Source organism: Onychomys torridus, chromosome 21 (assembly GCF_903995425.1).
Source record: "Onychomys torridus chromosome 21, mOncTor1.1, whole genome shotgun sequence".
NCBI lineage: Eukaryota > Metazoa > Chordata > Mammalia > Rodentia > Cricetidae > Onychomys > Onychomys torridus.
The window spans coordinates 34752552-34772919 of NC_050463.1; the positions used below are offsets into that span (position 1 = coordinate 34752552).

The window sequence follows — 20368 nt, forward strand, 5'->3', positions numbered from 1 at the left end:
CTGGCATTGCATTATGCCTATAATCCCAGTACTTGGAAGGTAGAGGCAGAAGGAACAGGTGTCCAAGGCTAGCCTGGGGTACATGAGACCCTTTTTTTTGTTGTTTTTTTGTTTGTTTGTTTGTTTGTTTTCTAGACAGGGTTTCTCTATGTAGCTTTGGAGCCTGTTCTGGATCTCAGGCTGGCCTCAAACTCACAGAGATCCATCCGCCTGGCTCTGCCTCCCAAGTGCTGGGATTAAAGGTGTGTGCCACCCAGAGAGACCCTTTTTTTTTTTTTATTGAATAAATGACATACCCCCACACAAAGGTTCAGCAAGAATCATCGAGAACAGGACAGAGCGGCAGGCTCCTGAAATCCCAGCACAGGACTGCAGCAGGAAGATCTTGAAGTTGAGGCTGTGTCTCAGAAAACAAACTAGAAAATAGGAGCCATCGAGAACAAAATATTCCATTCAGCACCCACACAGCTGCAGCAGTGAGGGGAAGCATTGTGTGGACCTGCAGGCAGCCCGTGCGGGGCATATTCTGTCTGTCCGGCATCTCTGGGCTAAACCCCCAGAGAGACTCGAAGGAATCTGTTCTCAACTGTTACTTCCATTCGTCCAGTTTTGCTCCCACAAAATCGTCCAGTCTGACCCCCTGGGCCAGGGGACTGCCTCTGATGAGTTATGAGTTGAAGTCTTCCAGCTGCCACACACCATTGCTCCAAGCTGCTTCTTAGGGGGTCAACCCTGTCAAGACAAGCCGGCCAGGACGTGGACAATGAACGCAATGCAATGGTCGAAGTTCCTGTGAGAAGCGCATGGCCACAGAAGTAGCTGCTGATGCTCTGGGTGAACAACAGACAAGGTTTTCCCGTGAAGCAAGGTGTATTGACCCACAGCTGAGTGAGTGGCACTCTTGTTACAGACCAAGGAGAGCTAGAGATGAGAAGTCCACCTCTGTTCAGAGTGCATTGTGGGTGACAGTCTGACTGTTCTCAGCTGGGTTATTTTTGAGAGAGAAGGACATTCCTGGACCCATAGGCATGCTGTGCCTCGGTGGTTGGGGCCCAAAAGAGCTAGCAGAATCTGAAAACCTTAGTTTCTCTAAAGAAGATGAAGACCTCCAATGTTGTCAGAAAGCCCTTAAACAAAAGCGGTAAGAAGCCCAGGACAGTGCACCCAGGATTCAGCGTCTTGTTTCTCCACGTGTCCTGCAATACAAATGCAGCACACTGCTCTGAAGAAACAGTCTATTAAGCAAGACAAGGAGGGTGCAGAACATGCTAAGCTTTTGGCCAAGAGAAGGAAAGAAGCCAAAGAGAAATACCAGAAACAGAACTGCAGGCCGTCCTTGCCAAGAGCTTTTTCTTCCAAGTCTGAGTCCAGTCAAAACTAAGTCTTTAAAGAGTAATGAACAGCCAGATGGCGGTGTGCACACCTTAATCCCAGCACTCGGGAGGCAGAGGCAGGCGGATCTCTGTGAGTTCCAGGCCAGCCTGGTCTACAGAGTTCTAAGACAGTCAGGGCTATGCAGAAGAGACCCTGTCTTAAAAAGAAAGAGAGTAAGCTTGGGGAAAAATCCAAAACTATACTAGGCTTTCTTAAGGAAAGCTCCCCTCTAGTGAGCATGTGGTCACTCTCACCTGGTCCTACAGCTACCCAAACAGACCTTCCCGAGAGGGTGTGGCAGCGGCAGTGTGGCAGTTTTGCTGAATATCACATGTGAGAAAGAAACACACACACACACACACACACACACACACACACACACACACACACACAGCCTGTGGATTATTCTGGCGTGACTTCTGGTGAACTGTGCTTCCTCCCACACACTCTTGAGAAGCCTCTCAGGTGGTCTTGATTTTCATCTCTAAAAGTTATATGAAAAGATGGGTGCTTTGCGCCCACGGGTTCTTGTGGGATCAGATAAGAATGGATACAGAATGTTGGGCTGCACACATGAGGATGTTTGTGGGTTTTGTTTTCCCCTCTTGGACCCTCCTGGATTCAGCCGCTCTCCCTGCCTCGTACTTCCCACCTCTCTCAGCCTGTCCTTTTGGTTTTGATTTTCTGAGGCAGGTTCTTACCCTGTAGTTTTGAACTGACTGTGTAGCCCAGGCTGCCTTTGAATTGCCAGCCATCCTCCTGCCTCCTAAGTATGAGGTCTCGGCCTGTTCTTACAGTGTTCTTATTCCCACACGGCCCCCTCCTCTCTTCCTTTCCCGAATCCTGGCTCCTGTTTTGATTTTTTTAAAAGTATGATCCTGGGAAGTGCATTCCCCCTTTTCTTAGAGAGATTAGACACCCAAAATGACATGTTTTCTCTCTGATCCTCCCAGGCTCAAGCCACAGGGTCACCTCACACATCACCCACTCATGGAGGTGGCCGCCCTATGCCCATGCCTGTGCGGTCCACGTCTGCTGGCTCCACCCCGACCCACGGCCCACAGGACTCACTGAGTGGAGTTGGGGGTGATGTCCAGGAAGCCTTTGCACAAGGTGAGTTTCCGGGCGCATCTGTGGAGCGCTAAGAGGCTGGAAGCACACGCAGGATCCCTGCCAGGATTCCCCAGTCACTTGCCTTTTGTGTTCCTGGCTTTGGATGATCAGGTAGTGTGGCCTTAGTAATCAGATTGACAGTATAAATAAGTTATGTGCTGCCTCCTTCTCCACGAAAGGCTGGTCTTCTATGGGAGGTCTGCAGGTGCATGCATGAAGGTGATTGGCTTCTTGGGTTCTAAGCTCTGGACTGAAGGAAAAGCCTTCCCATTGGGCTCTGCCTCCTCACACATCGGCCCTATGAGGTCCTTATAATAAGCAAGAACAGGAAGAGTGGTAACTCCATAGGACCTAACCAAAGAGCAGTAAGCATGCACTTGCCACATGGCCGACTGAGGAACCAGGGCCCTACAGTCTTAAAGAATGGGCAAGGCTGGAGACAAAGAGTTAAGCCCCTCACCCTGAGACTGAGGAACATGCTGAGGCAAAGCTAAGCCGGAACCCCATTCTACTGTAGTGCCTTCAAAGCATGCACTTGACAGGCCCCTCGCTCTCCCGGTGGAGAAGACAGAGTGGACGGTCCAGGAGCATGCAGAGCTGAGGCAGTCCCACCTGCCCTAGTCACCTCTGCACCCAGGTTCCAGGGCCTCACTGGCCGGGGCATCCCTCAGTGCTCTCCGCCATGCTCGCCCATCTGCATTACCATCTGCCCTGACCCCTCAGGTACGAGGAGAAACCTCCGCAATGACCTGCTGGTGGCTGCTGACTCCATCACCAACACCATGTCATCCCTGGTGAAGGAGCTCCATTCAGGTGAAACCCAGAGCTCCCCACCAGTCTCCACCTCCCTGCCCTCCCTGCCCGTGTCTTCCTGCCCTCTCCTACCACCAGGCACACAGCCCCTCTTTCCACTCTACCTTCCCTTCTAGGAACACGTGGGCTCTTCACCCAGTGCCTCCTCCCTCCCACCTGTGATCACAGCTTATATTAAGAACAGTCTGAAGGAGCAGTCACCATTCCAACTTGAAGGGAAGTCTGCTCTTCAGTGCAGCCAGAGCCCCTCCCTCTCTCCTTCCCTCCCTCCCTCCCTCCCTCTCTCCCTCCCTCTCTCCCCCCTCCCCCCACACCTCCACTTTGTCCACAGTGTCTCTCTCCCTAGGCTGGCCGTCACCTCATTCTGAAGCCCTCCTGGATGTCCCGTCAGCACCAGGCCATCTGTCTCTCTTCCAGCCGCCCTCTAGCTTCCTCCTGTCTGACTCTGTTTTGTCCATGAGCAGTCTCTCATCTCACCTGAAGACCCCAGCTGCAGCTCCCTCCCTTCTGCATGCTCAGTCCTGTTTGACTCCTTCCTCTGCCTCAGAGCATGTTCCCCTACATGAAACGTGGGGGGGGGGGGGGACAAAGCCACCATACCTCCAAGTACCCCTCCGCTCCATCAGTGATGGAGCCACTCAGTGCTTAGGGATTATTCTCCTGCCGTGGCACTGCTGTGGGACTGCCGTCCGAGTACTGCAGCATTCGCACCAAAGGCCCCTCTCTGTCCTTTATTACCCAAGGCAGGGCCTGTAACTACTCTGCAGTGGCTAAGCAGAGCGGAGTTTCCGTGGGCCGTTCAGACACTCCTGTGGAAGGCAAGCCATCTTTTCAGCATGGGAAAGCATCTCCTTGAGGGCTGTCATCTCTTCCACATCTCAGCCCTCACCTCCACCTGTTTTCCTTCGGAAAGCGATTACACCTGTGGCCTGATTGGCGTTCCCAGCTCAGGTCACTTGCCCATTCTGCCACGAGCCACATGATGCCCTCGCCCTCTCTCATCCTGTTGCTCATGGCCACACTGAAGCCCAGTCCTCACTGTATATGCAGAGAGCTGGAGGGGGGGGTGACCTCAGGAGACCTCGCAGCTGACTGGAAGGCCCTTTCTCTAATAGAGTTCCCTAATAGACTTCCCTTGCAGTTTTAGAGGGAGTTTCTCGGGGACTTCCGGGACAGGCAGAGAAGGTACAGTTAGAGCTGATGCAAAAGCAGGTGGCTCATAAGCTCAGTGCTCGGGAATGGGAGTGGAGTTTGATAGACAGGGACCAAGGCAGGCATGGCAGTGCATGCCTGCAATCCCCAGTTCTTGGGAGGCTTATGTATCCAAAGCCCACCTAGGCTCTATGGTGGGGGAGGGAGGCAAGAACCTCGGTTAACATGAAAAGTTGGTTTTAATAAAACGGTATCATTTAGAAGGCGGTATGTTCGCGGTCCCATTGTCCAACTTTCTTATTTTAGAAATATGGTCAGGGAGTTTCCAGGGAAGTTGCTTTTGATCACACAGCATGCAGAGGCAGAACTCGTTCTAGAGCTTGGGTGTAGAGAAATGTGAAGCCAGGGCTCTGAGCCGACCCACGACAGGCAACGGGGCAGGTTCCATGACGCTCCTTTCCCCCAAGCACAGAGGCCTGTAGTTTGACATAGACATACATCACCCAGCACCCTCATGAAATGCAGAAAAAAAATCCTATCCCTCAGTGGATGGGAGAGCCCTGCCCAATAGGACGCATGTTGACTTCTTCCTTGAAGGTGGCTTTGGTTAGGATAGGAGTGGAGATATCCAGGTTGACTTTTCATGCACCTCTTGCAGCATGCACAGGACACACATCTATAGCTTGTCTTCCTCATCTTTCAAAAAAATTTTTCAAGTAATGGAATCCTAGGGTTTAAGGGGATCTTAAAGATATTTCAGTGAACTTGCTGTCAATTTAGAAGCCTCCAGTTTGAATATTTCCAGAGAACTCATTTATAGCCAGCTCTAATCACTAGAGAGTTCTTCCTTATTAAGGGAGCTAAAATCTCCCTTTCTGTCATGGGTTGTTTCCTGCCTAAAGCTGCCCTAAGTCCAGACTTTCTGTCCAGGCCAGCCTTAGAGTGGTTGGTGGTAGATAGTGTGGTTGGTGATATACTCCCAATGTCTGGAACAGTACCTGTCTTCTAGTAAAATGTCAGTGAGTGAACCTGTCCAAGGAAATGAACAGGGCGACAGACATTCTAGCGTTAGGTGAGAAGGAGTCATCTACCAGCCCCAGGAGGTGAAGGGAGAAAGCAGGAGAGGCGAGGAGAGACCCGGGCTGGCTCCTAGCTACCCACTAGATCCGTAGGCAAGTGTAACACAGCCGTCTTCACTTGGCTTCACAGCCCCAGACGGGGAACATTCTAGCCAAGGCTCCGAGGCTTATTAACTGGGCAGGTTAATAAGTGGCGGGACCTGGATCCACTCCAGGAGGCTCCAGCTCCAAGCCCAGAGCTTGATAGTCCAAGCAGAACTAGACCGAGTGGAGAAGCCCCCCAGTGCAAGGTGGAAGGCTGAGACAAGGGGGGGCAGGTGGGAACCCCCTCAGAACAGTGGCTGTGTAATGCAGTTTTGCCCCTGGGATGGTACATTTAAGAGAGAGTACATTTGCAGGCTGGGGGCAGGGAACCTGTCAGCAAAGGCAGTGGCGTTCCCAAGGAGACAGGAGAAAACATTGTGCACGTAGAGGAAGCATTAGGAAGCGGAAAGGAGGCCTGGGAGAAATGGGCCACGGGGCATGAGTTGGTGGGAATTGCTGCCCTGGCCACACTTGAGGCTGTCAGAGGAGAACAGCCATTCGGAGGTCCAGGTTCAGATGAGAAGGGGACATGAGGCAGGAGGACAGAGACATGCCACTCATGTGAACACCCACTCACCCCCAAACACATGCCCATACCCCGACCAAACTTCAGCATTGCTGTGGAAATTTCCTGACTAAAGACATAGCTACTGTCTTGACCTCCCTCCCTGTGTGCTTCCCCGCCCTAGGACCTCCTCCAGGCCCCTCCTCAGCTTCTCTCCACGTCCCCCAAGCAAGCCTAGAGCCCTGCCTTTGCCGCCCCACCTTGCCTTAACCATGGACTCCCCCCCCCCCCCGCGCGCCCACCCTCAGTTACTTGTAGGAATTGGAGTGGTTTCTGTTGGCCCAACCTGGCTCGGGGCCTCTGCCTCTGTCCCTGGCTGACCCTATCAGTCCATTTCTGTCTGACTGGATGCTTGCTCTTAGCTCTGAGTCTCCCCTATCCCTCTGAGCGTGCGTACACCAGGGTCTGTCTGTCCGAGTGAAGGCTGTGGGAATGTCTGAGCTGCTGTGGCGTTTAGGTGCCATCTCCAAGAGCACGAGGCTAGAGTCGGGTGCGAGATGAAGAGAGTTTGTTTTTATTTGCTTCTAAACACTGCGCGAGTCCTTGCAGATCCGGGGTGGGGACATTTAAAATCAATAACTACCAATTTACAGAGGAAGATTTCTTTTCTTTGGGGTGGCTTAAACACAACCCAATCAGCTCAGCACCCCGTGTCTTCAGCACACAAGGCGCGAGCACCACGTGGGCACTTTTGAAGAACTCTGACCAAGGCAGGCTTTCCTGCCATACTCACCCCAGCGGTCACCCCGTCTGCCCTACTCCAGCTGTTGGAATCCTAGAAAAGGATGCTGCTACTCTGTGGCACCCTCCCTCTGAGCACCCTTTATCCTGCATGTAAAACAGGACCGCAGAATGAGGCGGCGACTGTCGCCTCCTCTGTTTGCCCCAGCACTCCACGTCCCTCTGAGCCACTCCAGCACTTCTGTGTCCTTCGGAATGTCCCTAGTCTATACACTGAAGCACCCTCATGCATATCTGGGCAGCAGGGGCCCTCTCTGAGGACAGACATGGGCTCGGAACATCCAAGGCCCTCTCTAAAGACGCCCGTGGACTCGGAACATCCAAGGGGGGTCTGTCTGGCTAGCCAAGTTGTTCCAGAGTGTAGAGAAATAATGTCCCTGTCAAAACTGTTCCCACCTTGTTTCCCTTGCAGAGCCAAGCAGGCTCTGCTCCCCCATAACTGCTACCTAGAGTTAAGGTAGCTTCTGCTTCCACTGGTTGGCTTTCCTTCATAGCACTCCACGCCAGTTGAGTTGTGGGCTGTGAGCAATCTGCCTCTACCTCATTATCCCTGGCAGGAAAGCTCAAAAGAAAGGAGACAGGAGGCTAGCCCCTGGTCCGGGTGGGTCAGGAAATTCCCCTTGGAGAAGTGCAGGAGGCTGTGAGGAGCCCAAGTGTGACCTCAGTATTGTTTCTGCCTATGCTGCCACAGGTTAGCCCAGGAGCAGCCCGGACACAGGAAACTCAGGTGAGTAGTGTGTCCTCACCTTCCTCTCCCCTTCCTTGCGGCACAGGTCCCTCGCCAGAGCAAGCCTTACAATTGGCATTTTCCTGAAAGAGCCCAACTGCTCCTTTTCCTCTGCTCCCCCACAGTGGCCTGTCTTGCATCGTGTGTCTGTGGCCCCGGTGTCTCCAATGGCACTGACGGAAGCGGGTGGCAGAGCACCAGCCAAGAGTAGCCACCTCCCCAGGCTGTCTCTGCCTCTGTAGCCCTGTCCTCTGTGTCCACTGTACCCACAGCAAGACTTCCCCTGGGGTCCTGTCACTCAGCACTGCCTCCTAATGGGGTTCCTACCCAGCCACACTGACCACAGAGAGCCAGGGAGTCAGAGGACAGACAGACACTCTTCTGGTCTTAAGGAATAAGTCTGTCGCTTTGTTTTTGTTTTTGTTGTTTTATCTGTAGTCTTGATGCAACTTCCAAGTTCACTTCCTTTTCTTTTTTTCTTTTCAAGACAGAGTCGGGTTTGGGGATTTAGCTCAGTGGTAGAGCGCTTGGCCCTGGGTTCGGTCCTCAGCTTGGCTGTTCTAGAACTCAAGATCTGACTGCCCCTGCTTCCCAAGTGCTAGACTGAAGGGGTGTGTCACCATGCCTGATCTCCACTTCTTATTTTTAAAAATTGGGCATCCTTTTCAGTTACAAATCTTCAGGGTAGAAAAGAAAAACAAACCCAGGGCCATGGCACCACCAACCGGAAAAGGGACATTCTCAGAGAGCCTTCTAAGAATGTCATCTCAGAGCTTGGTTTGCTGAGCTGGCTGCAGGTGGGCAGCACCAGGGTACTGATACTCCGTGTATGCAGATCAGGCCCTTCCTGTGGCAAGCCCAGGCTGTGGCTGCTGCTGGTGAGGTCAGGAGCTGAGTCAAGGCCTTCAGGAACTTCAGTCCCTCCCCCTAGGGGGACACTGGGGCACACTTTCTTCCCAAGAAAGACTGCATGGGAAGGAGATTCCAGAGCACCATCTAGCCTGCTCCATCGAAGGCGCCAAAGCCCGCCCACAAGGAGTTGGTGCCAGGGCTGGAATCTGCCTGGTCTCTGCCTCACCTGCTGTCCTCTGACCCGTGTCAGGAGTCTCAAGAAGCCAGCAGTAGAGACAGATGAGAAGTGCCACACACTGTGGCATGCTGTCTGCTGCCCAGAGGCTCTCTCCCTTCCTCTGCCGGCCTCCTCAGCCACACTCCTCCCTTCCAAACCTGCCACTGTGGCCCAGTTTGGTAGGGGTTTTTTTTTTGGTTTTGTTTTTTGTTTGTTTGGTTTTTTTGACCTAAGCAATGACCTCAAGACACACAACGTCACCCCACCCCAACCCTGTCCCACCAAAAGAGGAAAGGCAGCTACACACACACACACACATACACACACACAGTTGAATAGCGGGAGCCCCAGCCCCACCCTGCCTGCAGATCTGCTGGTTCACAGCTGTTGGCAGCCTTGCCCTGAGCCCCCAGCGTACTTGCTTGTGACTAACAGTCTGTCTTGTCCAGGCACAGAGGCCGAGAAGCACGCTGGCAACCGACAAGACCAGGGAAGGTCTTCCCCCCAGAGGCGCATTCCTCGCCGGCTTTCCGCTGCTGCACACCTGGACCGGGCTTTCAGGCTGCCAGACTCACTCCACCATTGCAGAGAGGAGCCGAGCCTATGGGAAGGGGGGGGGGCCTGCCTGAGGCCCCAGCTGGTGGGCCTCCCTGCGCAGCCCTGCATGTTCTAGTGCCTGCATTCCTCCCTCGGGGCACAGTCTCATCTCTGCATCAGGAATTTACCAGGAGTTGGAAAAGAAAAGAAAAAGCACTGAGCCCCGTGTGTGCGCGTTCCTGACCTAAAGGGGTTCCTCCTGGCGTCTGGCCAGCACAGGGTACGGCCCCCTGGTGTGGGCACACAAGTTTCTTTCCTACCTTCGACCTTTAAAAACCAACAGGTCTTCTGTCTATGCAAAGAAAGCTGCAGGCCTCGCTCGCTTCTACAGACATTAACACCCTGGCTTCAGTGCTAAAAATAGTCCCGTCTCCGCCCCCCCCCCCTTCCTCTCTGAACTTCCGCCTGTGCAGTACTGTGCAGTACTGTTGCCAGGAGGAGGGCAGAGGACTTTGTGGTCCAGCCAGTGGGGGAGACAGCAGTGTGCTAAGTGGCCAAGCCGGGGCTGGCCGCCAGGGGGCGCACTGCCTGGGTGCTGCATCCTCTTCCCTGGGGTCCTCTGGCACATGTGATCACCAAGTCCGATTCACATTGATTTTTTTTTTCTGCTCCCTGAGCTCCAGGATGTTATTTTTAGTAGAAGAGCTACTATAAATATTTATAAAGGGCAGTGACTGGAGGGAAGAGGTGGGGGGCCCACAGCTGGCACTGCAGCATCCCCTACCCACCTCTGCTGGCCCCTCCCCTAATTTTGAGGTGTGTGCAGAGGCCACACATGGATGGGGTCCCAGGAGAATCTCCTCAAGGAGCAGTTGGGAGAACAAAGGGTAGCTGCTGCTGCTGCATTCCTTCCCCGCCTTACTCCGGTTCTAGCTGGAGTGAGTCAAGGCTGGAGTGATGGGGACCTTGCCGAGTCAAAGTCCTCCGTGTCCCAGGTACTACGTATGAAAGGAACAGATTACTGCCACTGTGAGAGCAAAAAGAAAACCAGGTTGGGAGCTGGCTTCTGCCTCCTTGGCTTCCTGACACTCGTTAGGGTTGGTTAATAGGCAGAGCTCAGGAGCGGGAGGGCCAGCAGGGGCTTGAGCAGCCATAATAGCAGTGAAAGGCTGCCCACACTCAGAGGGGGTTCGGGCTTATGGACAGCCAGCGGGGCAAAGACCGACACTCCCACGTAGGAAGTTCTGGGGACACACTGCACACCCCAATGGTGAAGTGACTACGGGTGTGACAGCCTCACAGACTACACTATATTGCCCACACTTCCTCCATCCTCGCTCTTCACACTCTGCCCGTGAACAGGACAGACTCCCGCCTCCTGACTCCTCACAGGCGCTTCCTGTTTCCCCCACGAGACGGGAACAATGCAAACTGCCCAGGGCTGCAAGGCCAAACTGCCCTCTGCCAGTCTGCTCTCTGGGAGGAGTGATGCTCACCTCACTGCAGGAAATGCTGGCCGCTCTCGGCCACGGAGAGGGTTGAGGACCAAGAAGGGGTCTGGGTTTGCGCCTCTGATGCCAGCATTTGAGGACGTGATGTCTACCTTTGTTATATCAATTCTTGATCTCTTTGAGAGCTAGAAACCCATAGCTAAGGCCCCTGATGTCTTGGCATCTGCTTTCAGACGAAGTTCTGTACTATTGGCCTTGTCTCCCCAACCTGGAACACAGGAGGCCATTCTGTGGTGGGAACTTTCTTGTTAACTTTTCCATAGCCACGTAATTTAACTTAGGCAAATGATCTGTGAAAGACACGTGCTGGCAGGTGCTCTAGTCTGGGGAGTCCAGTCACTCTACAGTACCTTGGCCTAGAGTGCTGCTGTGTGTGGCATGGGAGAACCAGATGCTCCCTGGACCATCTTTTGTGTGTGCTGAGGGGAAGAATGAGATCCTAGCCGACCTGGAACTTGGGATCTTCCCACCTCTCCATCTTGAAAAGTGAGAGATGTGTGTCACCAACCTGGCCCTCCTGGGTCTTGAGGAAGCAACCACCCTTCTAGCTCCGGTGCATGATTACAGCTCTCCCGAACGTCTCTTCTTACCTGCCATTCTCTATCTACTGGTAGACTCCTTTCCCGCAAAGCCTGCTCCCTGCTGCAGGTGCCCACCAGCTTTAGAGAGATGCAGTTGCCATGGCAATGCCGAGTCATCTGAATCCCTGCTGCTATGCCTGGAAGCTGGAAGAGAAGGGCTCCAGAGCCTGACCTCAGCCGATGCCCGCTCTCTAGGGGTCAGGTGTTTGCTTACAGCTGGAGTGTGGGAGGTGGGTGGCCTACCTGCTTCTGGAAGACGTCAATAGTGGCAAACCACCCACACCTTCACAGGCTCTCAGAAATGGGGAACTCCCAGCACAGGTTCTTGGGCAACACTCTATGCTAGTAGCTCTCAAACTGAGCAGCACCCAAGTCTACTAGAGACCTTGTTGATGTAGCCAGAGTTTCTGAGCCAGTTGGCTCTGGGCTGGAGCAAGAGCTTTTTGGTTCTGTGGCATCCCAGGTGATGTTGGTGCTCTTAGCCTGGGAGACTAGGCTGCCAGCCTTACTCTGGGCTTTTATTAGGAGGAAAGTAATTGCATCTGTGCAGGGAAATACCTTTTAGCCAGGCAGAAAGGGGCCAGAGTCTGTTGTCTGTTCTAGAGGAAGATGTGTTAGAGGGAACCTCAGAAATCCTAATTCTTGCCCGAGGACTGGAAGAGAGTAATTTGTGCTGGAGCTGGATGATTCCTATAATGCATTTCTTTCTCCTTTTCCCTTTTTTTAGACTTATTTTTAAATTATGTGTGACTGTGTATGGGTCTGTGTACATACATGGGGGTGTAGGTGCCCACAGAGGCCAGAAGAGAGTGTTAGGTTCTTTAGAGATGGAGTTACAGGTGGCTGTGAGCTCCCCAGTGTGGGTAACAGAAACCAAATACGGGTCCTTTGGAAGAGCGGTACATATTCTTAACTGCGGAGCCATCTCTTCAGCCTGGTAGACTGAATTTCTCTCTCATTTTTTAATGGTCAATAAACAGAGGGCCTGGAGAAATGGTTCATGTCTGCTAAGAAATCCTTAATTAAACATAATCAACCACCATCTAGCCTAGCTCAGTGAGAGTCCTCAACGAGGTGACAGAACCCCTGTCCCAATGGTGGAGTATAAATAAGCATGGCCACACTATCAGTTGGGTCCATAGTGCCGTGGAAGTGTGAGCAGGCTGATACATCCCACCCACGTCTGTAGGGGTCACTGATGCCCTTGAACTTCCAGTGGGTCCTGTGGTCTCCCTGTGAGAAGAACTTTAGATTCAAGCTCCCGGCTTGTAACTGGTGAGGCACCCACCCTACGGAGCCTAAAGGCCACCTGTAGACACTGGACCTTTCACTCGCCCAAAGGTCTATCAGTTTCTGGTGGAAAAGTGTCATCCCATGCCAGGCACCAAACCCTAATGAGCAAGATCAGAAAAGAATCAACTTGGGTCCTGTGTCTGAAGCCAATAAGAGTTCTCCCCAGAGCTCAAAAAAATCCCCAGCCCAAGAGCCCATAGGATCCAGTCCTTTGCTCCTCACTGTCACCCTCTGAGGGTAGGCCCTTCTCCCAGACTTCCTGCTCCCATGCAGCCTCTGGAGCTATGCCTGGAAGAGCACCCCCTCTTTGGCCACTGCCTTCCTAATGTTACCTGTCTGCAGCTCCTTGGTGATTAGGGTGCCTGGTACTGCTGGGAATGACAGGCCACGGGTGATGGGAACAGTTCTGGGCCCAGGGACAGGAGCCAGGCACATAGCCAGACATGGCTATGAGGGGTCTGGTGGTGTCCTCTACCTCCTGCCCATCATCTCCTCTTGGCTGCCAGTTGGTGTGGGTTCTACTTTCTTCATTGCCTAAGCAACCCCCACCCCCCACCATGGGAACCCAGATCCCTGCTCCTTTAGAGAGGACAGAGGCCCACAGAACAGCAGGTGAGCTGGGGAAGAGAAGAGAAAGTGTAAATGGAACAGGAATAGGTGTGCGGCTGCAGGTGGGCGAGCAGTGCTCACACCGGAGGGAGGGTACACAGGATGCCAGAGGGGCAGCTCCCCTCACCCTGTCCCTAGGCTCAGGTGAGGGCTTCCTTTGTCCAGAAGCAGCTCGTCAGGTCTGGGGTTTGCTCTCATTACCATGCCCTAGCTTGCTTTGGGGACCTAACTCCACAGTCCCTTCCGTAGGTTCCCAAGCACAGGTGCTGTCTCCTCTGTCCCAGAGACCCTTATCTGCCTCTCCTTCCACTGCACCGCCTGCACCTCTCCCAGCCTATCTCCTACAGGATTTCCTGGCGGGTGGGGGGGGGCTGCATGCTTCAAGGGGGCCGCTTTATCTTTGTGGGAATGAGATCGGGGTCATCCAGAGGCCTCGGGCCAAACTTTGCACACTGTGGGGTTTAAAGCTAGTATAGTGGGGAGGGAGGAGCACTGGTTTAATGTTCTGTTTGCTGAGGCCCCTACCCTGAGCTGCCCAGGGCCTCACCTGGTGCTTGCTGGGCTTTTCCTGCCCCCCGCTTTACGACTTGGGTCTTAATCCTCTCCTGTTCGGTCGAGAGGAGACAGCTCTAAGACAAGGTCACCTGGGCTGTGTTGTGCACACACAGCTCCCCCCCAGAAAAGACCTTCCACTCGGCACACCCAGGCACACCCTGGATAGGAACTTGGCTTTCAGAGCTATGTCCAAGCTAAGCCCTATGCCCAGAGAGCAGAGACAGGGCCCGATGGGGTAAGGTGAATCAGACTGTAGAACTGCTGAGACATTGAGAGACATGGATATAGCTCACTGGCCTGGTGCTTGCCTAGAATATGCCAGGCCACAGGTTCAGTCCCCAGTGCCAAAATTAAAGACATCTGGGAAGGGAAAAGTGAGTCCGGGTGTAGTAGTTCACATGTACATTCCCAGCATTGTGACAGAGACAGGGGAATTGCAGTAAGTTCACTGCGAGGCAAGGTCCCATACAGTGAGACCTTATCCGTAGCAACAACGAAAACCCAGAGTTGAACAGTTATTCACAGCGACTCCAGAAGAAGAGGAATGTGTGTTGGCTGGGCTGATGATGGGCGTCACTGACTGACCAGAGCAGGTGGGATTCTTCAGGGCTTTTCCCTCAAGGAAAGGGAACCAGTATACACTTAGTGTCTGCTGCGTGCCAGGAGTGTTTATGTACGCAATCTTGTTTAATGCCATTTGCTCACAAAGCTGCCATGTTAGGCTTATCCATCCCCAGAGCAACAAGGCTCAGAGAGGTCAAGTGTCTTGCCTGAGATCACACAGAGAGGAACAAGCCCCATGTGTGTGCTTGTCTGATGGCCCTGGGACCTCAGACTGCTAATGTGGTAACATTTGTGCAAAGTTTCGAGAAAGACGAATGTCCCAAGTTTAGTTGAAGGAGCAGGGAAGGGCTCAGGGAAGAAGTGCTGAACGGGAATCTGGTTTGCTCACCTAGAAAGCCACAATGGAGGCTTATAACGGAGCCCATTTGGTACAGTGTTTACCTAGCACGTCAGGAAGCATAGACTGGACGTGATGGTACACAGCTGTTATCAACAAACTGGGGAAGTAGAGGCAAGAAGGTCAGAAGTCTTAATGTCATCCTTGGCTATATAGTGACTTTTGAGACCAGCCTGGACTATAGAGACCCTGTCTCAAAAAAAAAAAAAACAAAAAAAACAAACCACCCCCCCCCCCCCCCCGCAATGGAAGCTGGGCTTTATACTGTATGTGTGGATTCCCAACACCCTGGAAAATGAGGGAGGGTTGCAAGTTCAAGGCCAGCCTGAGCTCTATAGTGAGTATGAAACCAACCTGGGCCACATAGTGAGACCCTGTCCCCACCCCCAAACCCCCAAATAAAGACAAAGGTGAAGCTAGAGAGATGACCCAGCCATTAAGAGCACCGGCTGCTCTTGCAGAGGCCCCGGACTGGATTCTTATCACCCTCATGGTGGCTCACAACCATGTGTAACTCCAGTTCCTGGGGATCCAGTGCTGCCTTCTCCCTGGACACCAGGCATACATGAGGTGCGAGACATACATGCAGACAAAAATACCTGTGTGACTAAAATAAAAAACCGGAGGGGGGGCACTACAGTAGAGGAATAGCCACTCAGATTTGCTGTTAACTGTTAAAGCCTTACTACGGATAATGTCTTACCATGCAGTGGGGGCGCACACCTTTAATCCCAGTACTCGGGAAGCAGAGGCAGGAATATCTCTTGAGTTCAAGGCCAGCTTGGTGTGCAGAGAGAGTTCTAGGACAGCCAGGGATACACAGAGAAACCCTGTCTCAAAAAAATTCTTTAAAAAGTAGATAATGTTTCAATTCCTAATGCTACCCCCAGTCATACCCTTCTGTGCTTTTGAATCCATTTAAACCCAACGGGGGTGGGGTGGGGTGGGTGGGGATTTAGCTCAGTGGTAGAGCGCTTGCCTAGCAAGCGCAAGGCCCTGGGTTCAATCCTCAGCTCAAAAAAATAAATAAATAAATAAATAAAATTAAAAAATAAAATAAACCCAACAGGGACCTGCCACAGATGACTGTGTTCACTTTCCCTAGATATGGACCCCGTGATGCTAACCCCAGCAAGAAGGGAAGAGAGCAACAGCAGGCTTCCTGGGCCCACTTAGTATACTTGCTGGCAGTGTTTAGACTGGCTCCCACTGCTGTCCCAATAGGCACTGTGGATACCATTGTCCCCTGGGATGCTGCCTGGGGACCAATGGGTGATGATGTGAATCTCAAAGCTGTCTCCAGAGGCAGATCTAGCCCCAGGAGGCACTGCCTTCTCTTGGTCCCTCATAACAACACTCCTAGTAGATTGGGTGATGACTATAAAGGATGGTTCGTCCAGCTCACCGCTCTCAAGGCTGGAAGTCCAAGATCAGGAGGCAACTGGCCAGGGCCTCCTGTTCCTTCATAGTTTGGTGGAAAAGCAGGGGGCATGTGTTAAAGAGCAAACCACAAGGGACAGCCCTTGCTTTCTAACAACCCACTCTTGCAGTAACTAATCTAGTCTTCCCCTCCTCCAGAGAACCCACTAATCCCTCTTAGCAATCTGATCAACTCTTAAAGGTCCACAGCCTCTACGCGCTGTTCCACTGGGAACCAAGTTTAAATGTGTGTCTCAGAGGGAGCAAGGCATGTTCAAACCAGAAAGTGCCTCGATGCCCAATAGACTTGGATATGCAGGGCCTTGAGTCTCTTCCATATATCATTTCCTTTAAACGGGAGTCTCTGCTTAACCCTGGCGCTTTCTCTCTGAGGCCATTCTGCATCAGGGATCGGTATTGTCATGGCAGGGCCCTATCCTGTACTTGAGTTTTCAGGGCAGAATGGGAAAGTCCTAGAGTCCTCTGAGAGGTTACCCTGACTCTGTAAGGGGACCTCCACATTGAATCATCCCTACAGAGAGGCTGGGCCATCCCCTCTGTCATGTGAGAAGCAAGACCTAGAGCCTCATAGAACTTGACAGCTCAGGAAACTGAAGCCAAGGCCTCACGTGAGCCAGGGCCACCCAGAGAGAGGTTGGAGGTGCTCCCAAAGGGGCTGATGATGCCTTCCAAACTCCTGCCAGCATGCATCATGGCAGCTGGTCCTGATGCAGGAGAGAATCCTGGGTAAGGGACAGGGTGGTGAGAGCACTCACGCTATACCCAGCCTGAGGCTGTGAGGATCTACCCTCTGTCCTTGCCTCCTTCGACTCGTGAAAAGCCTCACGACTGACTTCCAGAGAGCTGCTTCCAAGTCCCAGGCTTTCCTACCACCAGAGGCCGACACTCACGTCACAGGTCCCCCAGAGATGACATTTTTCCTTGAACTGTCCTAACCAGCGAGTAGTCTGTCTGAATTTAGCTGACCAAACGAAGAGGACCCCCCCTGCCCTGTGCTTACTTAAAGTCCCCTGCAAGATTAGGTGAACAAGCAGGGCCTATTACAACACCTCCCACAGTGAGGATGGCAGGCCCTCTGGGAAGGAGGTAACTGGGTGGGACTGTGAGAGGCAATCGGACGAAAGGACACCTGCTCGGGACCAAACCAGGACATAGAAAAATGCCAAGGGAAGAAGAGCCAACTTGGAGTAAATAAGGCCGTGGTAACATCTGAGAGCCCACAGTCCTGCGGCCTCATTCCATTATATACCGGTCAGCTCCGTTAGCATTGTTTATTTAAAGAACAAACAAACAAACCAAAGGAACTATTGTTGAAGCAAAGCATTTCCTCCTGGGGGAAAACTTGGCTTCCCTGGCTCCTGCCTTTGAAGCTTAGCTGTCACTACCCTCCCTGGCAAGGCTCGGAGGTCCCTTTCAGTCTGGAGGCCTGCGGTGATGTCAGCACACCCCAGCTGCTTTCAATTCAAGCCCCTTGAGCTGAAGAGCCAATGGCTTTTAGCGAGTTGATTTTCCAAAGGGTCAACCTTATTTTGAACCAATGTGTCAAAACAAAATCAACTCAACCACAACACATACTAAGCAAATAAATACATCTCTTCTCGGATTCCCTTTAAAAACTACAAGTGTGCAGCAAGGGGCAGCGTGCGGCTCAGCCTTCAGGACTCAGTTCCAGGAGGGAAAGGGTGTGGTTCTGTTTCGACTGCTCTGAAGTAGGGGGCCAAGACACGGCAACACAACAGAGTCTGGCTTTGGGGTCACCTGTGACGATGCTGGCTCAGCACAGGAGGCTGTCTGAAGTGAAGGCTGGGCCTCACCTGTACGTGCCTTTACCTTGGAAACTGGCTGTGCCGGCTGGGAAGGATGGGTAGCCCACAGGAGCGGGTGGTGGCAGAGGCTAGGGAAGGGCAATGGCGAACCTTCAGGGAGTGGGGTGCTAGCGCATTCACGCTGTGGGTGTCTTCTTGCTGCTGGGAAGAATGCTTGGAGCCCAGTACCCCCAAGTCACGTGGTTACCCATCAGGCAAGGGAAGTGGGTGCTACTTTGAAGCTGGGGTCTACACTGGGAGGTAGAAAAGGAGGCGGCCCAGAGTTTTATTTGTCTGACTGGGAGAATCTTTTCAAAAACAGCAGATCGAAATGGTGAATTGTCAAGAGATTTTACAAGACACAGACTGAAAGCTTTCTTCTGGAAACACTGCACCCTCTTAGCTCTGCCTGCTCCTTCAATTCACATGGCAACCAGCCCGCTGTTCTTGGATGTGCCCACACGCCTCTGTAAACACACACCTTGTTGGCCATGAGTCCCCGGGGCAACTGCTCAAGGTGCTCCATTGGCATGCTGCATCCCCCAAGACCCTCCAACACTGAAAGCCTCCCTCACCATCCCCCGGCAGCAGCCCAATGGTGGCCACCCACTGAGAACCCACTGACCGCATCAATGCACCAGGAAACATCCATGCACACAGGCATCCCACCCTTGTCCTGAGGTCACCCCTACAGAGCCAGGGAAGGCCTGCTGCTGAGTCGGACGTCACTCTGCCCCGGTCAGCTGTTCCTGGTGCCTGCCATCACCATGCCTTCTGGTGCCATTTCTGCGTCGGGGGAACCCCAGCGGCAAAAGTCCCACACCTCTAATCTACATGCAGATCATGTAATTCTGCTCAGTATAACATTTGCATAGGTAATTGTTGGAGGGTGGTGTTCCTGGAATTTGCGGCCTCAGACTCCCCTCCGGTGATAGCAGGCCTGGGATGGTCCACTGGGATGGCTCGGCCAGACGCAGAAAAAATAAAAAATAAAAAAATAAGAGAAATTATTTAGAATTGAAAAAGCTTGTAATGCCCATACTAGGAAGGTTGAGGCGGAAGGATCACCCAGAGTTTGCAACCAGCCTGAGTTACAGAGTGAATTTCAGGCCAGCCTGGACTATAGTGTTGAGTACATCTCAATACAAAAAACCAAGGAAGGGGTGTGGGTGAGAGATCATGAGGTTACCAGCCAGCCTGGCCTGTTACCTCCTAGACAGTTCATGTGTCTTGCTTTCTTCTCAGCACACCCTTGCAGATGCCCTGGGCCCTGCAGCTTTGTACCATGACTTCCACTGTCTTCCAGAAACAACAAGCTACCCAGGCAGGGCGTGCTGGGGTTTCTTCAGATACATATATTTATAATATCTATAACATATACATATAAAGTAGATTAAATTTCTACCTCTTAGCATTCATGAAATGATATACTAGTATCTGATGAAGTTTGCAAATAACAATACTATTTTATTGCTTAAAATTAAAAAAAAAAAAAAATCCAGAGCTGGAGAGATGGCTCATGGGAGACAGCCCTTGCTGTGTAAGCATGAAAGCCTGAGTTTGGATCACTGAGCCTACAAAAAGCTGAGTGTGGCCTTACACTGGCCTGTAACTCCAGTGCTGTGGAAGACAGAGACAGGAAGATTGCTGCCAGCTAAGCTCCAAATTCAGTGAAGCCTTGTCAAAGGAATAAAGGGGAGTGAGAGAGACACCTGACACTCTCTGGCCTCCATGAACAGGCACACACACACATCAACATACACATGTACATCATATGCACATCATACACCACATTCATACATACATACACACACAAAGAACTTTTTAAATCCACCTGTCATCAACTGTCTTCCAGAACAGTGCCCCAGACAGTGCAAACCTAAAACAGAGCTTCATACCCCATGCAAAAGAGATGGTCACTGGAGGGTGTTAGGGCACCAAATCCTGCCTTGAGGTTCTTAACAGTGGGTGAGAGAAACACCCATCTGCCCATCACCAAGTCACCCATGTTGCAATTATTTTTTCTTTTGAGATTGTGACTCCTATACCCAAGCCTAACTTTTCCCCTAGGACCTCCCCAGACCTGGTCTACATCTCCCACAACATTCACCTTGATTTTACTCCTAAACTTACTGCCCCTCCAACTGTGAGTGGCACCCTGTAGACCCTGTGTTAGTCTCCTGGTCCTGTCTTTGATCACAGGTGACATCACCAGTGTTAATTTTTTTTTTTTTTTGAGACAGTGTCTCATGTAGCCCAGGCCTACCTTGAACTACTGATCCTCCTGCCTCCACCTACCAAGTGCCAAGGTTACAGACATATGATGCTACCACACATGGCTTTTGTTTTTGTTCTGGTT

General features: G+C 52.2%; 1 protein-coding gene across 1 annotated transcript in view; it reads left to right on the forward strand.

The window, feature by feature from the left end:
- The window catches only part of Dtnb (dystrobrevin beta), a 198671-nt gene extending 189398 nt beyond the window's left edge, over positions 1-9273 (forward strand). Inside the window, 4 exon segments of the mRNA XM_036170283.1 lie at positions 2328-2487; positions 3211-3300; positions 7613-7648; positions 9167-9273. Of these exon segments, the coding sequence (XP_036026176.1) occupies positions 2328-2487; positions 3211-3300; positions 7613-7617 (255 nt within the window). The 3' untranslated portion in view covers positions 7618-7648; positions 9167-9273.
- Positions 9274-20368: the final 11095 nt, after the last annotated feature.